The 20,607-nt window shown below is 39.0% G+C and overlaps 2 protein-coding genes across 2 annotated transcripts; both read right to left on the reverse strand.

Annotated features, from left to right (window-relative positions):
- Positions 1-4,525: 4,525 nt before the first annotated feature.
- LOC100891910 lies at positions 4,526-7,796 on the reverse strand. The gene is made up of 4 exons (XM_003728995.3): positions 7,623-7,796; positions 6,821-7,325; positions 6,213-6,418; positions 4,526-5,720 (listed from the first exon to the last, which is right to left on the reverse strand). The coding sequence occupies exons 2-4, from the start codon at positions 7,096-7,098 to the stop codon at positions 5,275-5,277; spliced, it is 930 nt and encodes a 309-aa protein (XP_003729043.1). The 5' UTR covers positions 7,099-7,325; positions 7,623-7,796; the 3' UTR covers positions 4,526-5,274.
- Positions 7,797-10,282: 2,486 nt separating this feature from the next.
- Positions 10,283-14,852, reverse strand: LOC100891992. The gene is made up of 3 exons (XM_003728996.3): positions 14,025-14,852; positions 12,619-12,824; positions 10,283-10,826 (listed from the first exon to the last, which is right to left on the reverse strand). The coding sequence occupies exons 1-3, from the start codon at positions 14,069-14,071 to the stop codon at positions 10,381-10,383; spliced, it is 699 nt and encodes a 232-aa protein (XP_003729044.2). The 5' UTR covers positions 14,072-14,852; the 3' UTR covers positions 10,283-10,380.
- Positions 14,853-20,607: the final 5,755 nt, after the last annotated feature.

A 20,607-nucleotide genomic window follows, 5' to 3' on the forward strand; every position in this document is an offset into this window, starting at 1 on the left:
TTTTCTTTATAGAGTCTTGACGCCCTTCTGGCTTTCAGCATAAGACACTATGTTTTTTGTTTTATGTTTCACATAATACATGTGAAAACAAATTTCTGTATTATATATTGACAATAAAGTCTTGAACCGTGTGAAGGAGTATCTCTCTGTTTGAAGAATTTCGAGGTAAAGGGAGATGGGGATAGATCATAGTGAGAGATGGAGAGGGTGGAAGAAGAAGGAACAAAGAGGAGTGACAAAGAGAACCGAGGTAAAGAGAGGAAGGGATTGGGGAGAGGGAGAGAGAGTGCGCGCGTGTGTGTGGGTTTGTGTGAGTGTGTGTGTGTGTGTAAGATGGAGGTGAGGGGAGGGGCCCAGAGAAGGGGGGGGGGGGCACTCTCATAGACAAGTGCTACCCATCCGTGTCCATCAACCTCTGAAATGGACCCTGATGGCGTATCGCATCGTTTCTGAAATGACCCTCAAAGCGTATGTATCGCACATTTTTCAAAAATGGACCCTAATGGCGTTTGTAAGAAAACGTCGAAACCTGTGAAACTGAAAAGCCACCTTTTGGGAGATTTTTTTTGCGATCAGTGCTCGAAAAACACCGAAAAACGTCGACGACGCCGTATAGCTGAAAGACACCATTTCGACTTTTTTTCTTGACGCGGGAGGGGACAATTATTGTTTTTTTCTGTACAGGACATATTGATACTTATTTCAATGGGTGGGGGGGGGGGGCGTGGAAGACCAAACTATCCAGTATAACAGTGGTTGCAGCAAAGGCAACTCAACAAGCTAATATCCGATCCTTCTAGGCCTACACTAAACATGCAATATTCATTTTGTACCTCGAAACAGAAGATGGAATGGGGTCACTAGGTGAATCATCTCGAGCATGATGAGGACAACCAATAAAACAATTATCACGAACAATTTTTAAACAAATTCTTATATTTAAAGGAATATGGTCAATCTGTCATGTCATGCTGATTCCAGTGACTAATGTTGGAAGCCTGGTTATATAGTATTTACCATTATTACTATTATTTACTCAAGAAGATTGATTTGCCATTTATAACCACTTGATGTCTGCACACTGATTATTTGAGATAATCATTTATAGGGGCTGCATCCCGCCGCCCCCCCCCCGCCGATGAGTGTACATGCTTGTTAATGTATCATCAATAGAAAGTCACCTTCACATGCAATCCAAATAAAGTGGGTCAAATGTAATTTATTCTTATAAAAAGGCACTCAACAGATAAATCGACTAGAGGTTAATAGATCTACTTTGACATTATTTGTTTAAATAGTATTTAGGGATAATTTTTTGTTTGGTTTTATACTCTGTATATATATAGTTCTTGAATCTGTTCCAAATACGACCAACTATCTCTGTCATCACTGGAGTATTGATAGCTGTGTCTAGAGATAAACATCTGTTTGCTTTCCTTTACTGATGAATACAGCTAATCGTTTATATTTCTTGCTGATGAATAGCTTGAGTACATTAATGACACCTCGTAACACTCAACCTTTAATTTGTTGACAAATGCTTTCTGATGAGTTTTGATTTTACAATCTTATATCTAATCGTGACGAGAAGAGAAGATAAAATAATTAATGAAACAAACGAACCCAGAAAACTCAAGCAGTCAATAGCCGTTATAGTTTAGGGAGAAATATGTGTCTCTTTGAGAAGCCGAAGCCCCCAATCAAGCAATGAAATTATCCTCCTGTCTCCACTCAGAATCCGAATTTATATTTTTAAAGAATGAAATGAAGTGACGACCGAGTGTTTCATAAAAGTGTAGTATTTCATACACTAGTCGGGTTTAATAACCAATTAATTAATTAATTAATTGGCTTGTCAATTTTTCTGATTCTGGTCAAAAACCACTAACCGTACTCAAAAGATTTGAGGATGTTACGTCAAGACCAGTGTCAGTTTTTTTTTAAAACTTAAAAAAAAAACTCCCTCTTTGGATCTTATATTTCTCAGTTTTGAATGCTTTAGTTCATTTTTCTTTTAAAAAAACGGTACTTTTTTTTCTTTAAGATTTTTGAGTCGGTCGCAAAGGGCAACATCTTTTTTTAGGCCTCATCTCCAGTTGCCCTCTATGTCTAAGAAGAATCCTGATGAGGCTTCGATAATTAAGGGACATATTCTCTTTTTGTAAGTTCAGTATTCAGTATAATAGATTTGGGTTCTGCGGGAAACCGTCTCGACCCCCTCCCCCTCCACCAACCCCTCCCCCGCAATACTTCAGCGAGACCAAATTTTATCTTAAATATATTCCAGATCCCCAAACAGGATTTTTGCCTGTACACATTTAATCTCATAAGATGAATGAGGCTGGTTTAGGAACAGGAGAGCATGAAAGTTGAAAATAATGTAGTCTAGTGTTGTTGATTGAATTTTTTTTTGATATAATAATCTAAAAAGTATGTCTCCCTTCACTTTGAAGTTCAGAGTACGGTAACGCTTCAAATCACTGAACTCAGCAACATTGACCTAGTTAAATTGAAAGGAGAGAACATTGACATCATGTACACAGTGAACCTTTCTCCTCCGATCCCCGCTGGGGAAATAACTCTATAGGCTGATCTATGAACCCAGCAACATCTCGAGCTGATCATGGACGGGTGGTGGTGGTAGGTGTGTGGGGGGGGGGGGGGGGGTGAATGAAAAGGCGAGGGAGGAAGAAATGCTGTGGTATAGTGGTAATGACTTTGTGTAAGTCTCAATATTGTGAACGGTACGAGTTCGAGTTCCTGTCATAGCACCAACGTTCTTTGGCCAGACATATATCTATATTTGCAAAACTCGACTCAGGTGAGGTAAATGGGTACCCGCCTGGTAGGATTACTGATCCTTGGAATGGACTGTATAAGAGTATTGTGGATAGCGCGTGTATGGGCTAATTGCCTTTAGTCCCCGGCCCCAGGGGCGGATCCAGGGGGCCTGGAAACCCACCCTGGCCCCCTGAAATAGGTTTAGAAAAGGATGGTATCAATAATTTTACCTTTAAATAAAAAAGACAGAAGACGGGCTCCCACCCCTAGACTTTTAAAATTTTTGTGCGGATCCAGCCGGCGGCGAGGGCGGGGGCCCCATTAGTGAGACAATATTTAGCGCCGAATCAGCCGGCGATTAAGCAGGGGGCGGGGGGGGGGGGGGTTGGAGTGTTGAGTAAGAGTACAAAATAGTGCTCCTCCCCCCCCCCCCCCCCCGCTTAATCGCCGGCTGATTCGGCGCTTAATATTTTCTCACGAATTGGGCCCCCGCCCTCGCCGCCGGCAACCCGCATGATAATCCATGGACAATCGAACTATATGAGCCATATCATTATTGTCAAAGAGTAACATGCACTGAAATGCGAAACCACAAGAAATACAGTAAGATGAAGAGCCAACAGATATATTCACCTTCGGGTCAAGCTATCCGAGCCCTATTTGGAAAAAACTTGACATGTGATATTGAACCCTGTTTAACCCTCTTATGGATATTAAATATATTCAGTGCTATGATATATGACCTATATGTACGTATATAACCTTGTCGGCAGCTGTGGAATGTGCTTTGCGTTGTGCTTAAAGTATTGTTTTGATATCAAACACAAGCGATCGTTGTCTTTATAGAAAAAAGATAAAAGGGAAAAAAAAAGGTTTATACCTTTTCTTCAAATGTTCCTGGAGCTTTTATTAAATGGTAGTACAAATAATTATGCAATTATCCATCTATATACAAATTTCAAGAGTCAAAACTCGCTTATGACAAAGTAAATTTTCCAAAGAGTAACTTAACATAAAGAAGGATTTATTCCGTTCATGAAGTCACTCTTATACACAAGTGCTACTCATTCATGTCCATCAACCTCTGAAGTGGCCCCTTAAAGGCGTATCACACATTTTAAAGTTCACACCGCTAAATTGTTAAAAATGGCTTCGAAAACATCGACTTGACCCTTTTGGTTTTGTTTGTTGCTGGGATGTATCAGTTCTGATTACAAACATAATAATAATGATTAGTCACGTATTGCAAAGTCATGTCATAGACAAAGTTTAATTGGGAGCTTATCGAGACTATCTCAGGTGTCAAAACTTGCGTCATGCACACCTGTCGAGACAGCAATATTTTCGTAAAATAATCCATAAAATGCTCCTCGATTCCAGAGCCAATGATTTACCCCCCCCCCCCCCACCTCCATGTTCACATTTTTTCTTACATTTTGTTTTGCTTTTTTTACCCGCTTTTGCTCATGATTAGTTTCCTATGACTTATAACAAAAAAAATACGTGCGATTGGATTTGTCTTTGTTTTACAGGCTAAGTTCAATGTGCTCTCTCTCTCTCTCTCTCTCTTCTCAATTGTTGAACCACGATGAACCAGTAGTCTTTTAATTAAGCCTCAGTAGAGCAAGTACAACAATGGAGTATAATCAAGAAAATATTGATAATTGATCCAAGATCAAGTTTATTTACAGAAATGTTATCAAATACTAAATAACATGGAATCCACATTTACTCATTAATAAGAATCAACTGGATTTGGCTTTAAAGTACAATGTTCTGAGGATTTCCTAGCCTCTTGGCCATGCTCAGAGTAAGCTTCATGCTTTTTCCAGTGGTTTATGGAGATCTCGGTCTCAGAAGGGGTTCAGTCTCTGGACTGGAATCCACAAGGTACGGTGTTCGAATCTCTGCCACACCACTAACGTCCTTTGGCAAGACGCTAAGCATCCGCAACACTTGAAATGCACCGTGTGCTGATTATGGTTGCCGGAGCTATAGCCGGGGTAATAATTTCTAAAGTTGGGAGCGCTATAGACGTTATCAAAATGTGATACTGATAGGTGCTATAGGAAAACGGAATATAGTCATGATATACACCCAGTATTACCTTTTACCATGTCGGATAACATTCTATTAGTTTGAGTTTTAAACTGCAAATTTGGCTAGCACCCAGTAAAGAAAGATTGCGTACTCGATCTTGCAATTCAAAGTCCGAACAAAAATATTGAAGCCAGCGGGATTTGAAGCTACCACGTACTGCGGACAGCGGCTTTACCACCAGGCCATCACTGGTCCATGAAACAGTCACGATGACCTAGTAACAAATACCTCAGCTCTCCTGACCTATTTAGATTAATCAATATTCATCAGTCCGCCATTAGGACAATAGCTTTGAATGTACGGCTCTCTTCCTATTGAAATTCACTCCCATTGAAATCCTATTGATATCTGTACTCTAATTATAGTAGTTCTTCCAGCCACTAACATCATGCATTAAAGTTTGAGTCGACATTCATACATTTCGTCATAATACTTCATGACCTTGTCCGAGCACCTGATGACGTCAGGTGGTAGTTCATCACGTGATGGCATCTTCTTAGGCGGGTTGAAGCATGTACTATTCATAGCAGTCCCGTAGTAATTGACCATACTCTGGATTAGCTGGTCACCCGATGCTTTCATCTTCTGAAATACCTCGCTTGAGGCGTCCCATTTTAATAATCTGTCGTCGTACGGTAACCCCACGGCATTGCAGTAAGCCGAAAGCATTCCCGCGGGATTCGCCAACAAGTCCTCACTATCGATAATGATAGGATTGGGTTCGATGTTCTCATCTTGGAGGTACTTCCAGAGGTCGTAGAGCTCCTTGACAAAGAAGCCCGGTGGAAAGAAGCGGTCATCGTGCTCGATGTCATACTTCTTCACGTTGGCCGCGTCACCTGTTGAAATAAATTAGCGTACTGTTACGAATCAGGCCTAGAGATATTCATGAACAAGTGTACTGAATAACAGGGGCGCTGCTAGACCTGGATAATGTGGGGGTGTGAATTGATTTGAATTTGATTGAATTGAACTGAAGTTAAAAATATTCGACTAAAAAAAAATATTTTAATTGAATTGAATCGGATCAAATTGGATAGAAATGGATTTGATTGAAAATCGTTGGATTTAATTGAATAGAATCGGATTGAATTTAATTTAATCTAATTTAACAGAATTAAATTGAACTTCAAGTCAGTTGGAACAGATTGGATCGGATTGGATGTGATTGGTGAGAGTTGAACCGGATTGGATAATTGAATTAAATGGAACTGAAGAAATAAATTGGATTAAATTTGTATTAAATTGAAGTGAAGTGAAGTGAATTTAATTTAATGGAAAAAATTAATTAAACTGAATGGAATTTAATTAGATTGATAGAGGTAACCTACCGTCCAGTATTCCTAGCTCAGAGAAATGTTTATACGTCATGCTATGGTAGGAGAGTAGGACTCGATCTGGATGTCGTATGATGAAGGTGTGTCGGTACCCTTTGGGTAGGTACTCACGGTACCCCTCAGTCATCGCCATGCCCATATCCTTGACGAATACGTGTTTGGCAGTAGCAGCTTCAAGACGACTCTTTACCGATCCGTATCTGTAGAAGTATATGAATTAAGAAGAGTGTTGGACAGATCTCTGTATAGTATACGGCATGTATTTGGTTTGTTTGTTTATCAAGGGGCTATCCCAAAAGAGATTATTCGATAATTGCCAGAAATGTCCTTTGCTTCCTGTTTAGAAAAAAGGTAGTTACTTCATACCACTTGGTCCTTATCATATTTCATACATATAGTTTCTTTCTCTTTTTCCTCCTACTATTACTTCAACAAAAGGGGCATGCTTATCACATACATCTTGAAACATATGACATGCTATGATTCCTTGTTAAATTTCAACCATTCTTAAAGGGAAAGGAAATCATAACAATCGAGTTATAGACGAAGGTACAAGGAGATAGAGCTCAACGTCCATGAGAAAAAAGACGGTACAAACTTACGGGAGGCGATCGGCTTCGAATGGACTATTTGCCATGATGTCCATCATTCCCTTGACCTTCTGGAAGATCTCCTCATTTCCTGCGTACTCCGTCGGGAGGTCGAGCTTGGACTGGTATTTATACTCGATCGTCGCTGCTTTGGAGTAGCAGTAGAGTTCAAACCATACCTCACAACCTTCAATGTGGCTGAGACACTTGGCTAGAGCTGTAGAGATGGTCCTGGGTAAACACCAGAGAATGGTCCTGCTACTGACGCCATCATTACTTGTAGAACACATTCTCCGCGTTACCTTGTCCAAATGTTGATAACCCAAATTGTATCATGAAAGCGCTTGCAATATTCCTAATCTGCAAGTATCACGAATTGAGCATGGATTGTAACATACACTTTCTGTTGGAGTATGGGGAGGGGGGGGGGGGGGGGGGGGGAGCAACCGTGGAAAGATGGGGCATATGACACTATTAGGCCTTCAACAGAGACGACACGGCTTCAAGTCTGGATGATCTGAAACGAAACGCACAGTATTGGATAGCATTGGTGGTTTCTTTATCGTTTTTTCGTTGCAGCCAGTGGCTGAATTGAGACAGATGTATAAACCATACAAATAGACCCTATACACATATCATAATTAAAAATACATCATTATTATAAGCGCGGTATAACATGAAAATTACGAATGACCACGTCATGTAGATAGATGAAGGTCGTGTATAGCTATAGGTAGATAGATTTAACTTAATACATCAACAAATTATTTCTGAGGCAATGTTGGAAGTAAGGAAATTGAATATGAACGTTTACCTGCATGAATCTGCGTACAGTCGGGCCGGTGTATAATTATTTACACGAACAATCCATGTACGGTGTACAACGTGCATGCAGTTAATTGTATGGAGGGACGTCTCGGACAGTGATCACGTGACATGAAGTCGACCAAAGTTCAGGTTCAAGCAGTGACCTCTCCCTTGCACGAGTAAACACCGGGGTACTGGAGGGGGAGGGGGGGGGGGGGGGGGGGGTCAAGTGAGTAAAGTTCATTCTTGAGCGATGGAATTAGAGGTTGGGTTTCCTTTTGAGATGTGTTTACGTGTGGTATTAATATGTTGGACTGTATTGCTCTGTCTGCAGGTGCGAGTCTGATCAATGTCGGTCTCCTTGGTGTAACAGGTGTTTGAGCAAATAATACAGACAATTACGTACATACCTTGGACACGTAGCCTAGCTCGTGTTCACCGGGCTTAGCTATGCCCAACCTTCACGAACGTTCATGTAATCCTATGTCACAAAGATCCTTTCTCGGTTTGTTCTATTATATTACGATATTAGTGCGGTATGGGTTGTAATCCCGTAGGATTTTTTTTCGCCAAAGTTGATTTTTGTTTCTGTTTTGACTTCAATTCGCCAAAAGTGATGGGGTTCAAATTTTCAGACCCCTCCTTCATTTCCCTGGGGAGGGGGGGGGGGGTCCATATTGGGCGCCAAAATGGCATATATAACGCGCAATAGGGAAAAAATATCAACTTTTGCACAAAAGTCCTACGTGAGCTGTTTCAGTGACATACCGTACCACACTATATCCCTCAGAAGAATTAAAAAGTGATCAATGTCCTTCCTTAGTAATTAGACTGTGATTAACTACATTTGATAATAATTGTGTATGGTTAAATGTCTTCACTCGCTTCAAAGCGCAAAGGCATCCATTACAACAACAAAAAATAAAAAATAAACACACAACATGAAATTCATAAATAGATTATGCCAAAAAGATATCAATGGAAATTCCATTAATTTAATATCCATCCACATTTCAGTATAAAACCGTGATAATTTTGTTATAAATATCATATGATATCATCAATCTTGTAAAAAACAGTCATGTTCGAATCAAAATGTTAATATATGTTAATGACCTTTCAATTATAAGCACATTTATCAATACCACACGTATACTAACTGACAATACAAGACCACTCATAAGATAAAAAGATCAATATGATCAGATGTACGAATTCACTTGACTTTAATTTGAGATTACACAAACAAATGCAGTCATAAAATACTTTATAATGATGCAGCGATGCAGCTATACACATATATTATACTTAATATACATATTCATGCAAGTGCAATAAAGTAGTTTACCCAGGGAAGCCTTATCAGCTTTAACGATGTTCTACCTGAGGGCCCTGCAATTTGTATTACCCTAGCAAACGCCTGGTACGCCTGTGCACATGGGTGCACAGTGGCAAATGTGAATTAAAGTATTACTAAAAGGCATAACAAAGCAATGTATTATGATTAGTTAGTGCCAGGCTGGGATTCGAACCCTCAACCCTTGTGCTGAGAGTCAAGTGAATGAAACACTACACCACGGCACTTATTGTAAAATCCAATGTGGTATAAACAAACTTGTTTTACCTCATAGTATGAATTTTTCAGAACGGTGCTCCCCCTCCCCTCATCCGCACAATGTCCTGGATACGCCCATGTGGTGTAGAGCACAATCAAGATAAGACGAGTTCAATCAGCATTATTACTATCTTATAGTTCCAATATTGGAGCAGCTCTCACACTGGCACAATTGCACCATGGACCCTTTACCAACATGATTATAAAACCTACCTTTAAACATCGGTCATTAGATACAGCAGACAACGACTTTTGATCAAAGTCAAAGCTATTAACCCAATGTTGGCGTTATTTTTCATTCCAAACTGGTAATTGGTGTTGGCTAAATATTGGCTCTATTTATAATTCGATCGTTATGATACGGGTCCGTAGTGACTCTCCAAATATTAGTTGTAAATCTTTTAAAGAAACTATGGGCAACGATTTGTTACAAAATAGGACATACATTCAATATTGGATCAAGAGATATTATGTGAATGATATTGAATACATTGTAAAATATATTGAAGAGGTTAATATGATTTTTCTTCTCTCCATATAACATATACAATATAGTAGCCCTAAAGCATACTACAGTCAAACCTGCTTTAGTGACCACCTGGCTACAAAGACCACCTGTCTCGGAGGACCACATTTTTTGTTTCCCTTGAAAATGGTTTCTCATTCAAACATGTACCAAATCAACCTGTCTACAAAAAACACTTTTTGTGTTTCCCTTGGGCGGTCGCTGTAGACAGGTTTGACTGTATATCGATTGCCTCCTCTCCAAACCAACTACATAAACTAATAAAACGCACCATACCCACCCCTTCAATACAAAATTTCAGAGTCTGTATTACCCGTGTCTCAAGTATGTTTGATGGATACCAAGAAAGAAGGTGGGAAAGGGTTCACAATGGCAAAATAAAAGAGGGAGGTAGAGCCACAAAGTGAGTAGAAAGCAGAAAAGAAAAGTAAGATAAAGAGAGAAAGAATATTAAGAGAAAGAAACAAAGAGAATGAAGGAAAGAAAAAAAAATCAGAGAAAGATAAGAATATATATATATATATATATATATATATAGAAAGACAGAAGAAGAAAGGTTCTAGATTCGTGTATCAATCAGATCTAATGTTGTACGTCTCTTGACACTGCTTTATTTCTACCTCCCTAAACTTTCAATCGACTTTCATACATTTCTTCAAAACAGGTCATAACTTTGTCAGAACATCTGATGACGTCAGCCGGCATTTGGTCACGTGATGGGCTCTTGCTGGGCGGGAAAAAGCAGCTACTCTTCATGGCTGTTCCGTAGAAATTCGCGAGATCCATGAGAAGATTATCACCGCAAGCTTTCATGGTCTTGAAAGACTCAAGTGATGCATCCCATTGTAGTAGGCTGTCGTTATACGGCAACCCCACGGCAGCGCAGTACGCCGAAAGCGTCTCGGCAGGTTTCGTCAACAGGTCGTCACCGTCGATCACGATAGGTTTAGGATCGATCTTCTCGTCTTGGAGGTACTTCCAAAGGTCATAGACCTCTTTGACGAAGTATCCCGGTGCAAAAAAGCGGTCATCACGCTCGAGATCGTATGTCCTCTCGTCGGCAGCTTCACCTATCGATAAAAGTGAAACAAGATCATCACAGTCATACAGTCATACTCTCAACCATTGCCAAAAGCATTGCGCCAATGCTCGCATACGTACACTGGATTGGAAGGAATTACCGATTAATCTTTGTAAAACTTTCGCACGCAGCGAAACTCGTTTCCCTCTGAAACCTGCTCAGTGCAATAGACTAGTAGAAGCTTTTATCAGATGCGGACTTACGTGTGAAAGCCTGCGAGGCTCACGAACTTGTCTCATTGTTTGTTAGACCAAGGGTGCGTTTATTGACCAAATTTTTGGCTAGAATCAGGTTTCTCAAACGTCTTTCAGGCACATTTAGTAGGTGATAAACGCAAAGTCTTTTTTAAAGGTCTTTAGATATGGGCATATCTAAAGACGCAAAAAGGTGTGTTTTGAATGTGACATACAGCCAGAATCACGTTTCTGAGAGATGATGTTTTGAACCCCACATACAAATCGGACCTCCCAGGTTAATTTCCGGTTCGGAGGCTAGCGCGCCATGTGTTGTGTCATGTTGTTGTACAAGCATGTGTGTGAAGTTGACCTCCGAGAAACTGTCTGCTTCCCGGGTCAAACGGCGCAGAGCAGCTGTGCAAAGACAAGGCCTTTATTGTGAATCGTGAAGAGACGATAAACGCGACATCTCGCAAATCGCGATCGTATAGTGGGGTTCGATAGTGGGGTATGTTAATGGGGTACGCTATGTACATATCTAATGGCAAGACCCAATAAACGTACCCATATACGTCTGTTTAGTGGGATTTCGGTCTCATTGACCGTCGGTCAAATGGAATTTCACGCTCCATCTCCCGGATCACACCTCTTTGAGAGATCTGCACTTGTCTCTAGTATGCAAAAGAATTGCAATCAAGACTCTGTTGATTGTCTATAAAGCGCTTATCGGTCAAGCCCCTAAGTAAACTGCAGAATTGTTAAAACTCAAGTCTTACAAACAAACACACAACCTTCGCATCTTCAATAATACGAAATACGCTCTTATTGCAAACTCCAACAAAAATAACATTGGGACTGGGTGATTTTTTGACTGGGCAGATAATTATGTTGTCATGTATTCCATCAAACTCTTATAGACAACCCATTTAAAAACGTCTCTGTACCTCCATTATCGAATCGCGTAGAAATAATATTTTTAATTTTGAATAATAAAATTCTCCATTATACAGCACTTCATAGATAATATCAATATGTTGTACGTTAACTCAAATTTTCCGTTACAGGAGAATTCCACCCTGATATTGAGTTGGTATCAATGAAATCAGAAAAATGAGAGAGACAAATAGGTGAACGTATGAGCAATCTCCAATTAAAATTAGGAAAGTTTTATGAAGTTATCATCAGTGAGACACAAAGTGGCAACACTGTGACGTATCTTGTGAGCTCCTCATAAATTTTAACTTTCTTTGTTATTAATGACGGAATAGATTTGTGTCACAGGATGAATGAATGATGCGAAGTTGCTTAAGGAAAAATATTATTTTTGAAGTTTTATAGAACAGGGCAAATGGGAGGGGACCGTTTTTCTTTTCAATCGGGTTTTGCTCAAACTTTCACTGACCCGTTTCTCGCATTGTGCTGCTTCTATCAAAACCAACTTAATTTCAGAGTGGACTTTCCATTTAAACTGTTAATTAGAGTCCCCTCTAAAGGCATAAATATTCAATTTTGACTGAATTGCCTTAAAACCCAATCCCCCCCCCCCAAAAAACCCTCCCCAATTAAAATGTCTCCAGGAACCCCCCTCCCCTCGCGTGATCTCACCTTCTAACAATCCTAGCTCAGAGAACTGCTTGAACATGGACCTTCGGTATGAAAGGATAGAGCGGTGGGGGTTGCGGATGAGGAAGGTATGTCGGTATCCCTTAGGTAGGAACTGACGATACCCGTCAGTCATCGCAAAGGCCATATCCTTGACAAACACATGCTTGGTACTACTAGCTTCAAGACGACGCTTCACCGATCCGTATCTGCATGTAATGAAGAGAATGCATTATTAAAAGAATGGAAATATAATAAAATATAATAATATTCAGTTCTTGTATAGCGCATAATACATAATGAGATAACATCTCTAACACCAAAGAGCTTCGGTTATTATTATCCTATAGCTTAAGCATTAGTTTTAAGAAGTAACAGATAACGAGGGATGGTGATGATGGTGGTACCAATGAGGTGCTACAGCATATCCTCCGGTGGCGATTCGTCTTTGCCCTTTTTTGTAAAAGATATAAAGTCGTATTTTATAGGGTTGCAAGTGAGTTTTAGGTTTATATTTAAGGTTAGAGTTAGGGTTAGAATTTGGGTTTAATCTAGGGTTGAAATGGGATTTCGGTTAGTAGCTTTGAGAAAATGTGTGATGATAATGTTTTCTAGCATGGTCCTCTATAGAGACAACGTTTATAAACGTATAAGGGGGGGGGGTAGCATCTGGAAGCTCCCTCTCTGAGATTCTAGACTATCAGTAATAGGGCAACTGTTATCTCATATTCAGAAAGCGAGGTGTTTTGCTGGTTTTTTGTTTTTTGGAATAGTAGTATTTTATATAGTATAATTCAATGAAAAATAAAGAATAATATAGAAACTAGAAGGACTACAATCATTCCACGTAAGGACGTCACCCTGGTTGAAACTTATGTCCTTTCCTTTTGCCTAATTTACACGAAATAGGTAATTGAACTCACTTATTGGGGGGGGGGGGGAGGAATAAGGAAGTAAATCAAAAGTTTTGCTCCGGATTATAATTAACACACTTTATTTCGGCATTCGATTAAACGTGTTGATCATGATCATGATCACGATTGTAAAATTTGTGTAAAAAGGGTCATTTTTCGCCACGATGACAACCAACAGAATCCAACTGGTGTCATGTGAAAGATTTAAAAAAGGGAGAGGGTTAGGGTACCAGAAAGAGATGCAAATACAAATAAAATGAAAACAAGGAAGGAGGGAATGATTTAGAAGATTTTAAAAGAAGGAGAAGAAGAAGGGGAGGACGAAAACAGGAAGAATGAGAAGAAGAAGATGAAGCAGAAGAAGTAAAATGGGAGAATGTAGGGAGGAGAAAGAAAAGAAGAGGGAGAGGAAGAGGAAGAAGAAGAAGAAGAAGAAGAAGAAGAAGAAGAAGAAGGGAGAAAGAAGAAAGGAAATAATACGAAGAAAATACTCACGGCAGACGATCAGCTTCATTCTTTGATTGTGAAATCATATCCACCATTTTCCGGCCTTCTGGAAGATCTCCTCATTACCCTCATATTCCATGGGGATATCGAGCTTGGTGTGCAGTTTATACTCTACTCTTGCGACATAGCTGTAGGTAAACGGTTCGAACCACACTTCGCTCTCATCTATGAAGCTGAGACACTTAGCGAAAGCGGTAGAAATCGCCCTCGGCACGCACCACAGAATGGTTTTACTCCCGCCAACAGTCCCATTTGGAGAAGACATTTTCTTGTTTTTAAACCGTCGATGAAGAAAATAACACTCTAGCAGTACTGATTCTCCTTGCTTGTTTTTTTCGGTTCCCTAATCCGTGTTAACAAAGTGACTTCGATTTTCAGATGGCTAACTAGTGGAATAGGTTCTTGATACGCAGTAGGCACACATTTACTGAAATAGATAACAGTATGTACAAATCGGATTCGGCTGGATGATCACCGATTAAAATTCTGTGCACTTCACTGTGATGGGTCTTTGGAGAAAAAAAAACATACACTGTAAACTCCTTTTTTAAACTGATAAAAAGTGAGTTTGCGATGATCAGAACAACTTACTGCAGAACGCACAAAGTAGAGTTTCGACACAGATTTCTGGCTACCTACTGTTTGATTTAGGTACTAAATGTCACTCCTAAACTGATCGCACAAGTCCGGTGAGTTGTTTTGTTGGTAATTCCCTTCTGAATGGACGGAATGTTCCAATACACGTCGAATATATATATAGTTTCCCACACAACAGAAGGGGGTCAAGTAAATATCGCACGTAGCGGCCAACTTCTGACGTGGTATACGTATGTATATGAAACCCAATTATATACTCTGAAATATGTTATCACGTGACCACCCCAACAAGTCGTATTGGTTGACAGGCCTCCATGCCATAGCCATTAGGCCATTTAAGCAAATAAATCAGGGCATTTCATTGAATGTTGATGTAAGGTCAAAACTAGGAGCGTACCGAAACATCTTCGTAGTGGGGGTAAGGGCCAAATCAACGTTTATAACTATGCAAAAGAGCAAAGCGAATGAGCAAAGAAAAGTGACCCACAATAATATTTTGTCATCAGTATACACGAGAAAACACATAACATTTCATAGACACCAGGGGCGGATCCACGTGGCGATTTTTCCGACCCGCCCCCCCCCCCCACCCAGCCCCCCAAATCGGTAAAAAAATAGGATAATAACGTATATTTAACCTTTTTTTTAAACAAAAAACCATCAACAAAAATATAGTGGTTCTTCTCGCCATGACCCCCCCCCCCCCCCGCTTATACCGGCTTGATGAATCGCTGCTAAATATTTTCTCACGAATTGGGAAACAAAATTAGTTCTCTCCCACCCCCCCCCCCCCCCTCCCCCCTCCCCCCCCCCCCCCACTTATCACTTATTCACCGGCCAGCTGAATCGGCCCTAAATTTTCCCTCAAAAACTGGAGAGAAAAAAAAGTGCTCTTAACCCCCCCCCCCCCCCCCCCCCGCTTATTCACCAGCCGGCTGAGTCGGCGCTAAAATTTCACACGAATTGCCCCCCCCCCCCCTCCTGCCGCCGGCTGGATCCGCCACTGATAGACACCTTCCTGGCCGAATATGAGGTGATGAAAAGCTTGAAAAGTCCCTGAGGAGAGCTGCACCCTTCCCTTTTTCACTTCATAGGTAAAGGTGAAACTAACCATGATAATGATAATAATGATAATAATTATAAAAATAAGAAGAATGTTAATGATGAGAATAATAATGATGATAATAATATAAATCAAACAATAATACTATCACTACTACTACTACTACTACTACTACTACTACTACTACTCCTTTCACTACTACTACTACTACTACTACTACTACTATACTACTTCTTCTACTACTACTTCTACTACTACTACTACTACTACTACTACTACTACTACTACTACGACTACTTTCACTACTACTACTACTACTACTACTACTACTACGACTACTTTCACTACTACTACTACTACTACTACTACTACTACTACTACTACTACTACTATACTACTTCTTCTACTACTACTTCTACTACTACTACTACTACTACTACTACTACGACTACTTTCACTATACTACTACTACTACTACTACTACTACTACTACTACTACGACTACTTTCACTACTACTACTACTACTACTACTACTATTACTACTACTACTACTACTTCTACTACTACTATTACTACTACTGCTACAACTACTATTGCTACTACTACTACTACTACTTATAATAATGTGCCGGGCTTGGATTCAAAATCTCATCCCTTGGATTGAGAGCTAAGTGAATGAACCACGACACCTAGCTCCAAAACCATGACTTTGACGGAAAGATAAAACTAAATACAGTACTCAGAAGGTTAAGGGCGAACAGGGTTATTTGAGATTGGGATCATAATGATACTTGAACTAATAAATATGTACCAATATACGGTTGTTTACTACTGTGCACATAAGGTGATGCCAAGGTCATGACCCCTTCTTTAAATCTTTTTTCTTTTTCGGACTACAGTCAACTGGAATGCATACTGTATGTCTTCCAAATTCTACGATGAGAGCTTCAACACGACGCAATGGTCCATAGAGCATCTTATCCGATAGGCCTTTTAGTGTCTTCAAGTTTTCTTATTTTGTTCATAGCGACTATAAGGTACTCGACGGTGTATTCGTGCATGTGCTTATTGTTACGCAGGAAGAATGGACTTTTGGACTCCCTCTATCTCTCTTTCTCCCCTCTCTCCCTGCCCCACCGGCCCCCCCCCCCCTCTCTCTCTCTCTCTCTCCCTTCTTCCCCCTCCAATTATCTCTCTCTGTTATTATCATCTATCTTTTTAACTTCAGATGATCAGTGGCGGTCCAGGCCTGGAGGAGGAACCCTCCCTCCCCCAGTCCCACCTCCCTTCCATTTATTTTCGTCTATTATTAGCAGTTAATTTTGACTAAATTAGTACCCTTGCCGGTTGATCCTGAATAAACCATTTGTAATACAAACAAATCATTGTCAATGTGAAAACATGAAGGTCGTACGACCAAGTATCAAGCACTTTGTATGCTCAAACCAAATTGTTGTACATACAAACATCAATAGAACGCAACCCTATAATTTTATATGGTGTAGACCATCGATATGAAACTACGTGTATGCGGACGTGCCATCAACCTGTCAAGCTTTTAATGATGGCCCTTTTATTCTTCTTATTTTAGATGAATTAATTTAATTTACATCGTCTTTTACCTTGAAATAATTTGTATAGGCGTATTTTGTATACTTTGTATATTTGTTAATGATTTGCATGGTGTTTTTTTTTAAGTAAGAGATTGTAAGTTTATACCAACTACCTAGTCAATTTTGTTCAAACAGTTTGTAGAGGTTTTTTTTGTGTGGATAGATATTGTAGAGACTGTAAAGAGGCATTTCATAGGATCTATCCTGCATGTAATGATATACATATAACTCAAGTTGATGAGAGTGACGTATTTTTATTAGATCTATTGATAGGTTTATCGACTATTGACTTCTCTCATTCCCATAGGCTTTAAAGGTAAAGTTGAGTTATGGTCATGCGATTGCATGAAAGTATTGGTGTGTACTGCAAGGTTCTGGAGTCATCAAAATGATAAGAAATTTGGCCCAGTCTTGGTAAAGTTACAAGCACTGTACACAGAAAGATGTTTATGGGACTAAGCGATATCTATCCAGTCCGGATACATATAATAATTTGCCAAATAAATCAATTAGTAGGCGGTTTCCCGGCAAAATGTGTATCATCACGCAATTAGTCAAAACATATTCTTTCACATGATTGGTAATAAGAGCTACCATTTCATTTTTTGAGAGGGAGGCGTTTCCAAAACTGGTCTATACCTTTAATACTATTTAGACAAGTAGTTGCGACAAGCGTATACACGCGCATGCGAGCGCGGTTATAGGTTGGATCGCGGGGATCAGAATAGTTCCGTCCCATGTAAAGTTTTAAAGGCCCACTGCACTTCTTGTAGCTACTTGCGCCCTCTATATAACAAACAATACCTAATCGGTGACCATTGGTCCCCCATGATCCTCTTTTTCTTATGTTAACTGAGAGCTGAGTTGATGAGATAACCACCTGTCCAGTGACCTTGCAGGGCGGTGTAATCCCCATGTAAACTACGGCAGATAAGCTTTAATGGGACGAACCCATTTGGAGCTAAGGGAAATAACTGACCAATGAGGAGCAACTTCCGGTGACGTACCTATCTCTCTCAATAAGCTATGACGCCCCTCATACTGCAAGATGGCGCTGGGATACATCTGTCATGGATCAGTGCTCAATTCACAGAGGTCAAAACAATTAATTCTACATCTCATCCTATCATTCTTGAAATTTATTAAAGGGATAGTTGAGTTCTGTTTTTAGACCGCAAATGCCTTCAATGTGCATGATTATTGCTCTTATTCTTATCTCAGACATTAGTTTTATTGTGCCCTTTTAGAACCTAAAATTGCTATGAAGGTAATTTTAGACCCCATAATGTGTGAAATTTAGCCAATACGTTCATACCAATTCAGCTCCACTTAAAAAAAACACGGTGACCGTTAATTAATTATGAAATTAAAAATAACAATTCATGAGCCGACTAATTGTGGGTAATATAAGTAACACGAAAATGCCAACAAAAAAGCCAATATCGACATTGGCTGAAATACGACATAAACGGCGTTATTTCGTTTTTTCAACAGTTTTTTTTAAATTTTTCAAAATGTCTAATAGGCCTATTTGTGGTGGTACACATGTATTAGAAATCGTTATATTTCAGCCGTCTCTGAACCGATTTTGATCAAACAAAGATGATTTTGTCATTTAAATATTATGTTCTTTCAAATTTGACACTCAGTTTTTCATTATCTCACAACAAAATTATTTTGTGTAGCGCCCTCTGCAACAGAACTCAACTATCCCTTTAAGTGCTATATAAATCCAGATTATTATTATTATAATCAGAGGAAAGACGACGGGAAATAACATTATGTTATAACATTGAAAGGAAATGAATGTGATGTGTAGATACGTCTTTTTTCTCTTGTTAGCATGTGATTTTTGTTTCACTTCTGTTTTGAGCTAATTTCGAACTTAGGCATAAAGCAAGGTTATGAATTCCAAAAGTCTCCTGGGATTGCACGGGCTCTTTTTTTAATGTTGAAAATATTATTACGTTTGTGTTTCTTTTTTTAATTAATTTTCTATTATGTTATAACAATGAAAGGAAACGGATGTGGTGTGTAGATATGTCTTTTTTCTCTTGTTAGCATGTGATTTTTGTTTCACTTCTGTTTTGAGCTAATTTCGAACTTAGGCATAAAGCAAGGTTATGAATTCCAAAAGTCTCCTGGGATTGCACGGGCTCTTTTTTAATGTTGAAAATATTATTACGTTTGTGTTTCTTTTTTTAATTAATTTTCTATTATGTTATAACAATGAAAGGAAACGGATGTGGTGTGTAGATATGTCTTTTTTCTCTTGTTAGCATGTGATTTTTGTTTCACTTCTGTTTTGAGCTAATTTCGAACTTAGGCATAAAGCAAGGTTATGAATTCCAAAAGTCTCCTGGGATTGCACGGGCTCTTTTTTTAATGTTGAAAATATTATTACGTTTGTGTTTCTTCTTTTGATTAATTTTCTTATCATTATTATTAGTCATCTTAATAGCAATATTCATCAAATTATTATTTTCCGCTAAATAGATACAAAATAAAAGGTTTGACATGTATTTGTTTTCTAGGCATTTTATTAAAATAGAATTAGCTAATGCATTTGAACATGGATATACTTTTTTTTGTTAAAACGCGGATTCATTTGGAGAAACAAAACCTACACAAGAGGATGCAATATATAATACAGTTAATATCATACTTTGAGAATTTTGACATGATAACACATGAAACAATATATTGCGTACATCAAATACAACTGATTGAATTTATGAAAAATAAAATGATCGAAAAACATTTTCCTCAAAAAAACAGGCACACATTAGTAGTTATATTTCAAATCATGTCAAACAAGATAAAGGAAAACTATAATGTTTCTTACAATTAAGCGAGACGAAATTAATGTGCACTATTGTTTCAGATATTAAAGTCCGCAAGAAATGTTTATTGGAATCAAGTATTATGTTTAATACAGAACGGTATCCAAAAAGCCGAGAAACTCACTCCCGAAAAAATGATAATATTGAATCTTTTTAATTTGTTCATAACCATAATCCAAATAACCCTGACGTTCGCAAACTGATAAAGGGATCAATTGACGCTTTGTCAAATGACAAACATTTAAATCATATTTTTAAAGAGTCAAAATTGATCCTCATAGTAAACGCCAAAGCCCAAACTAGAAAAGATACTAACAAGGGCTGCAAGTAAACCACAACCCAGTGCGGGAAGTGGCATAAAGAAATATAAGTACAAAAGATGCAAAACTTGCCCTTACTTTAAAGAAACTTATCAAACTGTCTTCAGTCAGAACGAGACGTTTGAAATATCATT

This window comes from Strongylocentrotus purpuratus, unplaced genomic scaffold (genome assembly GCF_000002235.5).
Source record: "Strongylocentrotus purpuratus isolate Spur 01 unplaced genomic scaffold, Spur_5.0 spur5_scaffold_16, whole genome shotgun sequence".
In the NCBI taxonomy this organism is placed as follows: domain Eukaryota; kingdom Metazoa; phylum Echinodermata; class Echinoidea; order Camarodonta; family Strongylocentrotidae; genus Strongylocentrotus; species Strongylocentrotus purpuratus.